Source organism: Cnephaeus nilssonii (assembly GCF_951640355.1).
Source record: "Cnephaeus nilssonii genome assembly, chromosome: 20".
NCBI lineage: Eukaryota > Metazoa > Chordata > Mammalia > Chiroptera > Vespertilionidae > Cnephaeus > Cnephaeus nilssonii.
In genome coordinates, this window is record NC_137091.1 from 36,023,678 (window position 1) to 36,036,593 (window position 12,916).

Here is a 12,916-nt window from a genome sequence, read left to right on the forward strand (position 1 = left end):
AACCGGGTGATGGGGAGATATGGGGGGATAAAAGGAGAAACAATTGTAATAATCTGAACAATAAAGATTTATTTAAAAAAAAAAAGAAATGATGGAAAAAACAAAAAAACAAAAAATGCCACTTTTCTCATCATTTTTTCCCTTTTGGGGAACAGTTATTTTTTTGTAAAAATAGGATTTTCTTGTTATCATGTAATGAGTTTATTATTATATTGTTTTAAAATGAATCGATAAATGAATATTTAAAATGTTTGATTTCTAATAGGGTATACACACACACACACACACACACACACACACATACACACACGAGTGCACATACAGGGAGTTCTTTTAATCTTTAATAATTTTAAGAATATAAGCAAGTTTCAAGACTAAAAAGTTGATCTGGACATCCAGATTCTGGCCATGTAAAAGAAATTTCTAGCAAATCGGCTCCAGCAGTACATCAGAAAGATCATACACCATGACCAAGTAGGATTTATCCCAGGAATGCAAGCATGGTACAATATCTGCAAATCAATAAACGTGATACATCACATAAACAAATTGAAAGATAAAAATCACATAGTCATATCAATAGATGCAGAAAAAGCATTTGACAAAATCCAACACCCTTTCTTGATAAAAACTCTCAACAAGGTGGGAATAGAAGGCTCATACCTCAACATAATAAAAGCTATATATGATAAACCCACAGCAAACATCATACTCAATGGACAAAAACTAAAAACATTTCCCCTAAGAACAGGAACGAGACAGGGATGCCCACTCTCACCACTCCTGTTTGACATAGTACTGGAAGTATTAGCCATTGCAATTAGACAAGAAGAAGAAATAAAAGGCATCCAAATTGGAAAAGAACAAGTAAAGCTGTCTTTATTTGCAGACGACATGATATTGTACATAAAAAACCCGAAAGACTCCGTCAAAAAACTAATAGACTTAATAAATGAATTCGGCAATGTAGCAGGATACAAAATTAACGCCAAGAAATCTATGGCCTTTCTATACACCAATAGTGAACTCACAGACAGAGAGACTAAAAAGGCAATCCCATTTACCATCGCACCAAAAAAATTAAGATACCCAGGAATAAACTTAACTAAGGAGGTAAAAGACCTATACATGGAAAACTACAGGACACTGAAAAAAGAGATAGAGGAAGATGTAAACAGATGGAAGAACATACCATGTTCATGGATTGGTAGAATCAACATCATTAAAATGTCCATACTACCCAAAGCAATCTATAGATTCAATGCACTCCCCATTAAAATACTAACGGCATATTTCACAGACCTTGAAAGAATTCTCCAAAAATTCATCTGGAATAAAAAAAGACCCCGAATAGCCACAGCAATCCTGAGAAAGAAGAATAAAGTAGTAGGGATCTCAATACCAGATTTCAAGCTGTATTACAAAGCCACTGTTCTCAAAACAGCCTGGTACTGGCACAAGAACAGACATATAGATCAATGGAACAGAATAGAGAATCCAGATATTGACCCAAACCACTATGCTCAATTAATATTTGACAAAGGAGGCATGAACATACAATGGAATAAAGACAGTCTCTTCAATAAATGGTGTTGGGAAAATTGGACAGATACATGCAAAAAAATGAAGCTTGATCACCAACTTACGCCATACACAAAAATAAACTCAAAATGGATATAGGACTTAAACATAAGACGGGAAACCATAAAAATACTAGAGCAATCCACAGGCAGCAAAATCTCAGACATATGCCAAAAGAAATTCTTCACTGACACTGCCCCTAGGGCAATGGAAGCTAAAGAGAAAATTAACAAATGGGACTACATCAAAATAAAAAGCTTTTTCACAGCAAAAGAAAACATCAACAAAACAACAAGAAGGCCCACTGCATGGGAGAACATATTTGCAAATGGCATCACTGATAAAGGTTTAATCTCAAACATCTACAGGCAGCTTATGCAACTTAATAAAAGGAAGATAAATGATCCAATTAAAAAATGGGCAACGGACCTAAACAGAATATTTTTAAAAGAAGACAGAAGGAAGGCCAAGAGACACATGAAAACATGCTCAAAGTCACTTATTATCCGAGAGATGCAAATCAAAACAACAACGCGGTACCATCTCACACCTGTCAGAATGGCTATCATCAACAAATCAACAAATGACAAGTGTTGGCGAGGATGCGGAGAAAAAGGAACCCTCGTGCACTGCTGGTGGGAATGCAGACTGGTGCAGCCACTGTGGAGAACAGTATGGAGTTTCCTCAAAAAACTGAAAATGGAACTCCCATTTGACCCAGTAATCCCACTCCTGGGAATATATCCGAAGAAACTAGAAACACCAATCAGAAAAGATATATGCACATTTTACAATAGCTAAGATTTGGAAACAGCCTAGGTGCCCGTAAGCAGATGACTGGATCAGAAAACTGTGGTACATGTACACAATGGAATACTATGCTGCCATAAAAAAGAAGAAATTCTCATCATTTGCAGCAACCTGGATGGAATTGGAGAACATTATGCTAAGTGAAATAAGCTAGTCAATGAAAGAAAAATACCACATGATCTCACTCATTTGTGGATAATAAAGAACATTATAAACTGGTGAACAAAAAGATAGATACAGAGACAGTAAAGCATCAAACAGACTGTCAAATTGCAGGGGGAAGGTTAGGGAGAGGTGGGGGAGATAAGAAATCAAACGAAGGACTTGTATGCATGCATATAAGCATAACCAATGGACGAAAACTCTGGGGGGTGAGGGCATGTATGGGTGTGGGGTGGGGGGGGCAATGTTAAGATATGTACACATACAATACCTCAATAAAAAAATAAATAAATAAAAATAATAAAAAAATAAAATGAATAGGCAAGCCTCAGACTAGAGGAATTTTTGCAGCACCTATAACAAACAAAAGACTTCTATCCAGACTACATAAAAAATTCCTCTTACTCAAGGGAAAAATATATTAACCAATAAGAAGTGAGTAAAACATTTAAATAGGCACCTCTGAAGAAAATATAAAAAGTACTTGAAAAGGTTTCAATATAAACTAAAACTGCAAAAATATACTTTCATACCTTTCAGAATGACCAAAATGAAAATATTGATAACAATCAAAATTCTCATATATTGCTGGTAAAAGTTTAAAATGGTGTAGTAACTTTTAAAAACTGATTATTTCTTAAAAAAGTGAAATTTATACTGCCTTTTGAATGAGCAATATCAACTGCAAGGTTTCTACTGAGAAGCACATACATGTCCATAAAAGTACATTAGAATATGTTCATAGTAGTTTATTCACAATAGCCCCAAACTGGAACATTTCAAATGTCTATTATTAGGAAAGGCATAAATAAACTGGTGAATTCATATAATTGAATACCATTTTACTATTAAAATAAACTACTTATATATGCAAAAACATGTATAAATCTCTCAGACATTAAGCAGAGTAAAAGAAAGTATACATGAAAAAGGTCTAAAATAGACAAAACTAACTTATGCTGGTAGAAATCACAACTGTGATTGTCCTAGTGGAAGGGACTAACTTGGAAGAGGCTTGATGGAACTTAATAGGTTAATGGAAGTGTCCTTTATTTTGACTGGGGCGTGAGATACATAGCTTTTATTTCTTTTTAAAAAATATATATTTTATTGACTTTTTACAGAGAGGAAGGGAGAGGGATAGAGAGTTAGAAATATCGATGAGAGAGAAACATCGATCAGCTGCATCCTGCACACTCCCCACTGGGGATGTGTCCGCAACCAAGGTACATGCTCTTGACCAGAATCGAACCTGGGACCCTTGAGTCCGCAGGCTGATGCTTTATCCACTGAGCCAAACCAGTTAGGGCTACATAGCTTTTATTTCTGTCAGAACTCAAAGAGCTTTACACTTAAGATCTCTATGTAGATCTCTATGTACTTTATATCTAGAAAACATGAATTCTTGGTAAGGTAATGGCAACTAATATCTCTATGCACAAAGGCAACAAAGAAAGCACTTACATGGGGGGTGATATTCAAGCTAAATTTAGACTATAGAGCTATGGAAGTCAATATTGTATAGGCTCTTCAAAGATCTCAAGCCTTTAGTAAGATGGCTACTATCAAAAACACCAGAAAATAATAGATGTTGGTGAAGATGTGGAGAAACTGGAACCCTTATACATTGCTGGTGGGAATGTTTAGTTGTGCAGCCACTATGGAAAACAGCATAGCAGTTCCTCAAAAAATTAAACAGAATTACTGTATAATCCAGCAATTCTACCTCTGGCTATATATCCAAGAGAACTGAAAACAGTGACTCAAATAGATATGTGTACACCCATGTTTGTAGCAGTATTATTCACAGAAGCCAAAAGGTGGAAGCCATCCAAGTGAGCACTGACAGATGAATGGATAAACAAATTGTGGTATGTACATACAAAGGAATATTATTCAGCCTTCAAAAGGAAGGCCATACATACTACAACATGGGTGAACCTTGAGGACATTATCTATACTAATAATTATCTATACTAATAAAAAGGGTAATATGCTAATTAGACCAGGTCGACCAGCCATCTCTGGACATCTGACTTCCTTCCAGACAAAGCCATGGTGGTGGGGGCCAAGGCAGAGGTAGTTAGGGGCCATGAGGCTGGCAGGGGAGAGCAGTTGGGGGCAAGATCAGGCTGGCAGGGGTTTAGGGATGACCAGGCCAGCAGGGAAGGTCAGTTGTGGGCAACCAGGCCAGCAGGGGAGGGCCGTTGGGTGCAACCAGGCTGGCAGGGGAGGGCAGTTGGGGGCATTAGGCAGGCAGGCAGGTGAGTGGTTAGGAGCCAGTGGTCCTGGATTGCGAGAGGGATGTCTTACTGGACCCCCCAAGGGGTCCCAGATTGGAGAGGGTGCAGGCCAGGCTGAGGGACACCTCCCCCCTCCTCGTGCACAAATTTCATGCACCAAGCCTCTAGTGTTAAATTAAATAAGTCAGCCACAAAAAAGGACAAATATATGATTCCTCTTACATGAAATACCTACAAGTAGTCAGATCCACAGAGATAGAAAATAAAATGGTGGTTGTCAGGGCCAAAAGGGAGGGAGAAATAGGAGTTATTGTTTAATGAGTACAGAGTTTCCGTTCTGCAAGATGAAAATATTTCTGGAGATAGATGATAGTAATAATTGCACTAATGCCACTGAACTCTATGCTTAAAAATAGTTAAGATGGAAAATTTTACGTATTTTACCACAATTAAAAAACATACATATCCCTAAAAACATTCAAAGGTGTCAATACCTGAGTTCATTGGTCTTTATCTGTACAGACTCACCTAAATAACTCTGACTTGAAAAAATTCTCTCTGTTGTCCATAGTTCTTTTCCTTCTTCCAACTTGCAGATCATATCAGGTTTAGTCATGTGAAACCCTGATAATAAAAAAATGAGACTTATTTCCAGGCTCTTTATTCTGTTCCATTAATCTATATGTCTGTTTTTATGCCAGTACCAAGCTGTTTTGATTACTATATCTTTGTAGCATAGTTTGATATCAGTTAGCATGATTCCTGCCTTATGATCCAGCAATTCCATTTCTGGGAATATATCCAAAGAAATCTGAAACACTAATTCAAAAGAATATATGCACCCCTATGTTCATAGCAGTATTATTTACAACCAGAGGCCAAGCACATGAAATTTGTGCACTTGGGGAAGGTCCCTTAGCCTGGCCTGCACCCTCTTGCAGTCCGGAAGCCCTCAGGGATGTCATCAGTCGGACATCCTTAGTGCTGCTGCAGAGGTGGGAGAGGCTCCCACCACCTCTGCTGCACTCCTTAGCCATGAGCCCAGGTTCTGGCTGAGTGGAGCTCCCCCTGTAGGAGCACACTGACCACAAGGGGGCAGCTCCTGCATTGAGCGTCTGCCCCCTGGTGGTCAGTGCGTGTCAAAGCGACAGGTCATTCCACCATTTGGTCTATTTGCATATTAGCCTTTAATTATATAGGATAGTCAAGATGTGAAAGCAGCCCAAGTGCTCATCAGTAGATGAGTGGATAAAAAAGCTGTGGTACATTTACACAATGGACTACTACTCAGCTGTAAAAAAGAAGGAAATCTTACCTTTTTGCAACAGCATGGATGGACCTGAAGAGTATTATACTAAGTGAAATAAGCCAGTCAGAAAAAGACAAGTACCATATGATTTCACTTATACACTGAGTGGCCAGATTATTTATGCATTCAGAGATCATAATCTGGCCACTCAGTGTGTGTGTGTGTGTGTGTGTGTGTGTGTGTGTGTTCAGAGATCATTTGAGAGGGTCCCTGATTAAAATCTACAGTAATTTGATGCACTGTTGCCCTTATGTTGTCTTGTACCTGTCTTGCCACTCTCCGATCTGCCTTTACATTGACTAGTCGCTGATGGCCACAATTCGCACATTCAGACCCAGATTTTCGGCTGATAGTCTCGTCTTTAAACACTTTAATAATAGCTGCTCTTGAACATTTAACGAATTCAGCTGTTTTGCTGATACTCATTCCATGGCTCCGAGCGCCAACAATCATCCCACGTTCAAAGGCTGTTAAATCGTGTTGTTTACCCATATCTTCAGAAAAAAAAATCACTTCTGTCTTGGTAAACAACCTGCTTCCCTATTTATAATGGTCTGGCCCTCTAGCAACTTCAGCGCGAAATTATAGCTAATTTGCCTACAAACATCGGGTGATCATAATAATCTGTCCACTCAGTGTATATGGACTCTAACAAACAAAATAAACTAACAAAATAGAAACAGACTCACAGATATGAAGAACACACTGACAACTGTCAGAGGGAAAGGGGGTTGGGGCTGGGTGAAAAAGGTGAAGGGATTAAGCAAAGGAAAACACTCAAAGACACAGATAACAGTATGATGATTACAAGAGGGAAAGTGGGATGGGAGGAGGCAGAAGAAGGTAAAGGGGAGATTAAATGGTGATGGAAGGAAACTTAACTTGGGATGGTGAACAAACAATATAAGATACAGATGATGTACTATAGAATTGTATACCTAAAACCTATATAATTGTATTAACCAATGTCACTCCAATAAATTCAATAACTTTTTTAAAAATGAGACTTAACTTAATGTCCTTGGGCTTAAAAATAATTAAAAGAAGAGAAAGATATAGCTTCAAGGCAGCAGACAAGATATACATTAACATCTTACCCAAGTTAACACCTTGCACCAGGCAAGTGAGAACATACCAGACTTTCTGCTAACAGAAAGGGATTCACCAACTATGTTCCCTGAAATTCAAAGTTCCATTAAGTTTCAGAAACTCTTGAAAGGAGATGCATGATACTGAAAGATTCAATGAGTTCTCCTTACCCACAGAGATAAGGTGGTAATAGTTTTCCAACATGACATCCCTGTAGAGGGCCTTCTGATCAGTGTCCAGTTGCTCCCACTCCTCCTGGGTGAAGTCCACAGTCACATCCTTGAATGACACTGATCCCTGTAAGGGCATACTCTAGTTCATCCTAAAGTGATTGCAACTAGTGAAAACTAGATATTGGAGGACTAGCTTTGACCATGTATAGTGGTCAGACTAGTTTTCTTATTTTGTTTTATACTGCATAACATTTTCTCTGAAAATAGATTCATCTGTATTTACTTATTAGCTCATGCTAAAAATATATGAGAACATACTATTTGCTTTGAATGTGATTGGTTACCTGGTGGACCAATATTAAAAAAACTCTGACCGCAATAATGAGAAGTTGCAGGGTAAGAGAGAGGCATTGCATTACACACTCAATAGATATTATATATGCAATAACAGGAATGTGAACAAGGGAAAGTGCTACAAAGTGAAGGAAAATTTCATTATGTATGTATTCCAAGGCTTCATTGAGGACATAAAATTTTTAAATTCACAATGCATTTGTTTTGTAGTAGAAATACAGGGCATCAGCTTTTAAAATTCATGGGAAGAAAATAAACAGTAAATTCAGGAAATATAAAAGACAGTTTTTAAGAAAGAATCTTTGAGCTCTAAGAAGGAAAAGGTACATGGAGATAGGAAATGTGTATATTTATGGAATAATATTACATTATTTTCCCCATAGAGCAGTAGTCTTAAAAGATGTACCGAGAACACTCACAACAGACGAGTATTTATAAATTACCAGTAGGCATTTTTGGCAATCCACATTGTTAATGACTACTGCTCATGAATGCAAACTATAGTATTTTCCTTCCTTTCAATATACTGTCCTGAACATTCCATTATAATTAAAACTTCACTTTGGGCCTATTGTTTTATGGAGTATAAAGAAAATGAAGAAACATTAAGTCAACACAAATGTAATAACTTTTGTACTTTAGAGGCAATACTCTTGAAGACTAGAGATGGCTTGAGATGTGTTAGGTGAGAAAAACAATAAAGTAACCATTGTTAGAGGTGTCTCTTAGATTAAGGTGTTATTAGTGGTCTAGCATGGGACTACTGGTTGCTATGATGAGTTGCAACAGAATTGGTCATAAATTGGTTGTAGAGTGAAAAAGATAGGCATAGCTCTTCAGTTACCTGCATAAGCAAATGGGTAGCTGCTAGGACTACAAAATGGAAATGGGAAACAGAAGAAAGTATAAGCTGGACCAAAGAAGGTAATGAGGTCAGTCTTGAAAATATACTTGAAGTGACTATGGAACATACAGGTGGTGATAGCTGTTAGAGGTTGGATATACTAGTATAGTTCTGACACTCTGGATAGAGAGAGGTATTTGAGAATCACTAGAGTCAGATCAGTATAACCTTTACAGTGAATTTGATTGTGAATATAGAAAAAGAGTCAGTGAAGAGAAGAGAAACAATTAGCATTTTTGGAAAACCAATCTTTTAAAGACTGGTTGATGAAGATAAATCTTTTGAAAGAACAATATGAACACAGGACATTATATCACCTTTGATTTAAGAGTAGAATATTTTAACAGTAGGCTAACATAGGCATTTCCTTCTCTTGTACCTACATATAAAAATTAGAATAGAAACTATAATAAACTAGAGGCTTGGTGCACGAAATTCGTGCACGGGGCGGGGGCAGGGGGAAGGGTGTGTGTCCCTCAGCTCAGCCTGTACCCTCTCCAATCTCGGACATCCCTCTCACAATCCAGGACTGCTGGCTCCCAACCACTTGCCTGCCTGCCTGCCTGCCTGCCTGATTGCCCCTATCTGCTTCTGCCTGCCAGCCTGATCACACCCTAACCACTCCCCTGCCAGCCTGATCAATATCTAACTGCTCCCCTGCTGGCCCAATTGCCCCTAACTGCCCTCCCCTGCCGGCCCAATTGCCCCTAACTGCCCTCGCATGCTAGCCTGGTCGCCCCCAACTGCCCTCCCCTGCAGGCCTGGTCCCCTCAACTGCCCTCCCCTGCAGGCCTGATTGCCCCCAACTGCCCTCCCTTGCAGGCCTGGTTCCTCCCAACTGCCCTCCCCTGCTGGCCTGATAGCCCACAACTGCCCTCCCCTGCTGGTCATCTTGTGATGGCCACCTTGTGTCCTGGAGTGATGATCAATTTGCATATTACCTCTTTATTATATAGGCATCTATAACAGCATTGGCATACTGGAAAGGTTTTCACTGAGAGGCCACAGTTTGTAGAAATTGCTGGCAGACATGGATAAAATGGGGGGATCAAAGAGGAGAAATGCAAAATCTCAGTTTTCTGATAAGCTTGCAAGTAAATCTATATCCTGAAAACTTCACAAAACAGGACATCTTACCACAAACTCATAATGCTATCCATAACTGAAAAACCTAGGTCAATGGGTATGATCAAGGTTTTTTCATGTCTGCACCTTTACTCCTCACAACTTAGATCTCAAATCTGTGTCTAGTCTAGATTCATTCAAGTAATATATCCCCATTTAGATCTAGATAATACATTTCTGTTTCAGCAGTAACTTTTGTGAGAAGACAGAAATGATGATGATATACTCAATGTATATGTGAACATTGGCTTCAACTAGAAAGTGCACTTGGGGAAGGCTTAAATTTATCTGGTTGGAATAAGAGAAACTCGGAACAGGGCTGTAACAAGGATGAGGCAGGCAAGGTAGCTATGATGTAAAATTTAGGGATGCACAGCTCTGAGAGTACTCCTTCAATTTTGTACCGAGGCTACCCAATCTAGGCCCTACTAGAGACTAGTTTCATGGAAGCCAACCCCCATATTCAGGAAATTTAACAATAGGAAAATAAATGTTCATATAACCTGAAAACAAGTTTTTCAGAAAGAGAGGAAACATCATCTCACCTGAGGCATAGCTGTGAGATTTGCAAGAAATGAACCTTCTCTTTTGAGCTCTTCTTTTGGAAAGGGAAGAGTCCTGAGAAGGAAGAGATGGGAAGATACAAGAAACCATATGAAACCATATTTGACTTAGATTTCCCAGAATAACTCAGTTAAATCTACATCAATGTTCACTATTTCAGCACTTGTCCATTCTGTATCCCATATAAATCCTGCTGCCTCACCAACACCAGAAACCTAATCTCTTGGTGGAACAGAATAAATTCTGGGGAATCTGTTGTGGCTTGGAGAGGGGGAACATTCCCTCTACAGATCTACTTTCATCTTCCATAAAGGATGGGTTTATATATATTTCCAGGGTTTTTTTCATGAACTTTCTACCAATTTATACCACCACCAGTAGTGCATAAGAATACCTTGATGAATGCAGCTAGTGACAATAATTTTTCAATCTCTACTATCAATATTATAATTCTATTACACATATTCCTTATTATGAGTGAGAATAAGCTCCTTTTAATAAGTTTAAAGAAGACCCTGGCTGGGTAGCTCAGTTGGTTAAAGCGTTGTCCTGATACGCCAAGGTTGAGGGTTTGATTCCCAGTCAGGGCTCATAAAAGAATCAACCAAAATAAGTAGAACAATAAATCAATGTTTCTCTCTCTTTTTCCCTCCCCATTCCCTTCTCTCTAAAATCAATAAATAAAAATTAAAAAAAAAAGTTTAAAGAAGCTTTTATTTATTTTATGTGATGGCACCTTCTTATAATATGTCTCTTTTTTTCCATGGGTTTTTACTTCCTAATTTGTTGATATTATCTTTTTAAATTTAGTAAATTAACCCTTTACCTACTTAAAGTTGCAAATACATTTTCTTAGTTATTCATATAACTATTAAAGTGTTTTTGCTTTGTGAAGATTTTATCCAGTGTTTTGTTGTTTAGCAATACTACAAACATATAATCCATATTTTCTCAATTTATGTGAAATGCCATCTATATCATATATTCCATATCCCTATCTGCTTGAGAATATCTGGACTTTATATTTCTCTACTTTATCTCTTTATTGATTCATCTCTTTCACACTATGTAATAAGCACAGTTATTAATAATAACTATTTATTAATTTCCTAATAGCTAATTTAAATGTTAATAGTAAGCAACACTTTTTAGTAGTATAGGTATGGAAATAGAAATGTACCTTTCCACTTTATCGGCTTCTAGACAGAAAGCATAGTATTTTGCTAAGTAAAGTCAGAAGTATAGACTGATACCGTGAATATCTTAATTCACAAAATAACTTTTAATTACCAAAATAAGATGGGCCTTGTGCCAAAACCGGTTTGGCTCAGTGGATAGAGCGTCGGCCTGCGGACTAAAGGGTCCCAGGTTCGATTCTGGTCAAGGGCATGTACCTTGGTTGCGGGCACATCCCCAGTGGGGGGTGTGCAGGAGGCAGCTGATCGATGTTTCTCTCTCATCGATGTTTCTAACTCTCTATCCCTCTCTCTTCCTCTCTGTAAAAAATCAATAAAATATATTTAAAAAAAAAAAGATGGGCCTTGTGATTAAAAGTGTACCAAATACTCTTTATTACCTTAGAATGCCCAAAGAAGCTATTAACCTTGTCATCACTTTCACGCAGAAGCAGGAAATCTCACGGGTATCCGTGTTGAAAGCAATAATTATGGAACACTATTCATTTTAACACATTACTTTTAGTTCATACGGTGTTTCCCTGCAATGAATCTTACCATCTAGAAATGATAAAATGGTTACCTCTTCCTTTCCAATATTTATCTCTATTTTATTTGCTAAATAGCTATTGAGTTACAATTCTGGAGGCAGACTTAATGAATGCTACTCAGATAATCGCATCTTACATACCCAACTAGACAGCGGGCATGCAGAGTTTCTCCATCACAAAAAATAACAGTGGTTTACGAACACATGCATAGTTTACAGTCAATCAAACTTACCTCAGCAAGCCAGCATCCCATAGCCCCCCATCTGTCACAACCCCGGACAGCACATTCATTACATAATTCCAGGCAAAGTCTCAAAATCACATTGCAAATCCCTTTCGCTTCTCCATCATCACCTACAGCCTCAAACACGACTCACGCCTGATCTCTAAATAGACAAAGGCAGAAGAAATCCCAGGTAGAAACATCACGCCGTCCACTTTTCACACAATCTTCCCTAACTTCTCGCAAACTAGCACACACCCAAAATGCAGCGGTCTGGGGCAGGAGGCCTTGCACACACACACACACACACACACACACAGCCCTCCCGTGCGGCTTCTTCGCTGCCATGCGCTTCCTCAGAGTCAAACAGACACAATCCCCCCTCTCGGAGGTCGTTCCAGGTCACACGCGACTGTCACCCTCACGGTCACGCCCACGGACCACGCCCGAGGCGCCCCCACCCCCACCCCCCGCCCTCCTCACAGATCTGAGTGTCTAGTTACCGCGGGCCCAGTTCCAGCTCCCTTTTCTGAATGACCAGGAACGGCTTTGACCCCGGTTTCCTCCTTGGCCTCTCCGCTGGGCCCCGCTTTCCTAGTGTGACCTCCTGGCCCCGAGCTCCCCGGTCTCTCCTTCTCCAGAGCCCCCAGGAC

General features: G+C 39.0%; 1 protein-coding gene across 1 annotated transcript; it reads right to left on the reverse strand.

Moving 5' to 3' along the window:
• Nucleotides 1–423: 423 nt before the first annotated feature.
• LOC307092497 (zinc finger protein 382-like) lies at nucleotides 424–12,897 on the reverse strand (the record flags this gene model as incomplete). Its single annotated transcript, XM_079759774.1, has 5 exons — nucleotides 12,767–12,897; nucleotides 10,296–10,368; nucleotides 7,365–7,491; nucleotides 5,325–5,420; nucleotides 424–512 (listed from the first exon to the last, which is right to left on the reverse strand). The coding sequence occupies exons 2-5, from the start codon at nucleotides 10,302–10,304 to the stop codon at nucleotides 424–426; spliced, it is 321 nt and encodes a 106-aa protein (XP_079615900.1). The 5' UTR covers nucleotides 10,305–10,368; nucleotides 12,767–12,897.
• Between the last annotated feature and the right edge of the window lie 19 nt (nucleotides 12,898–12,916).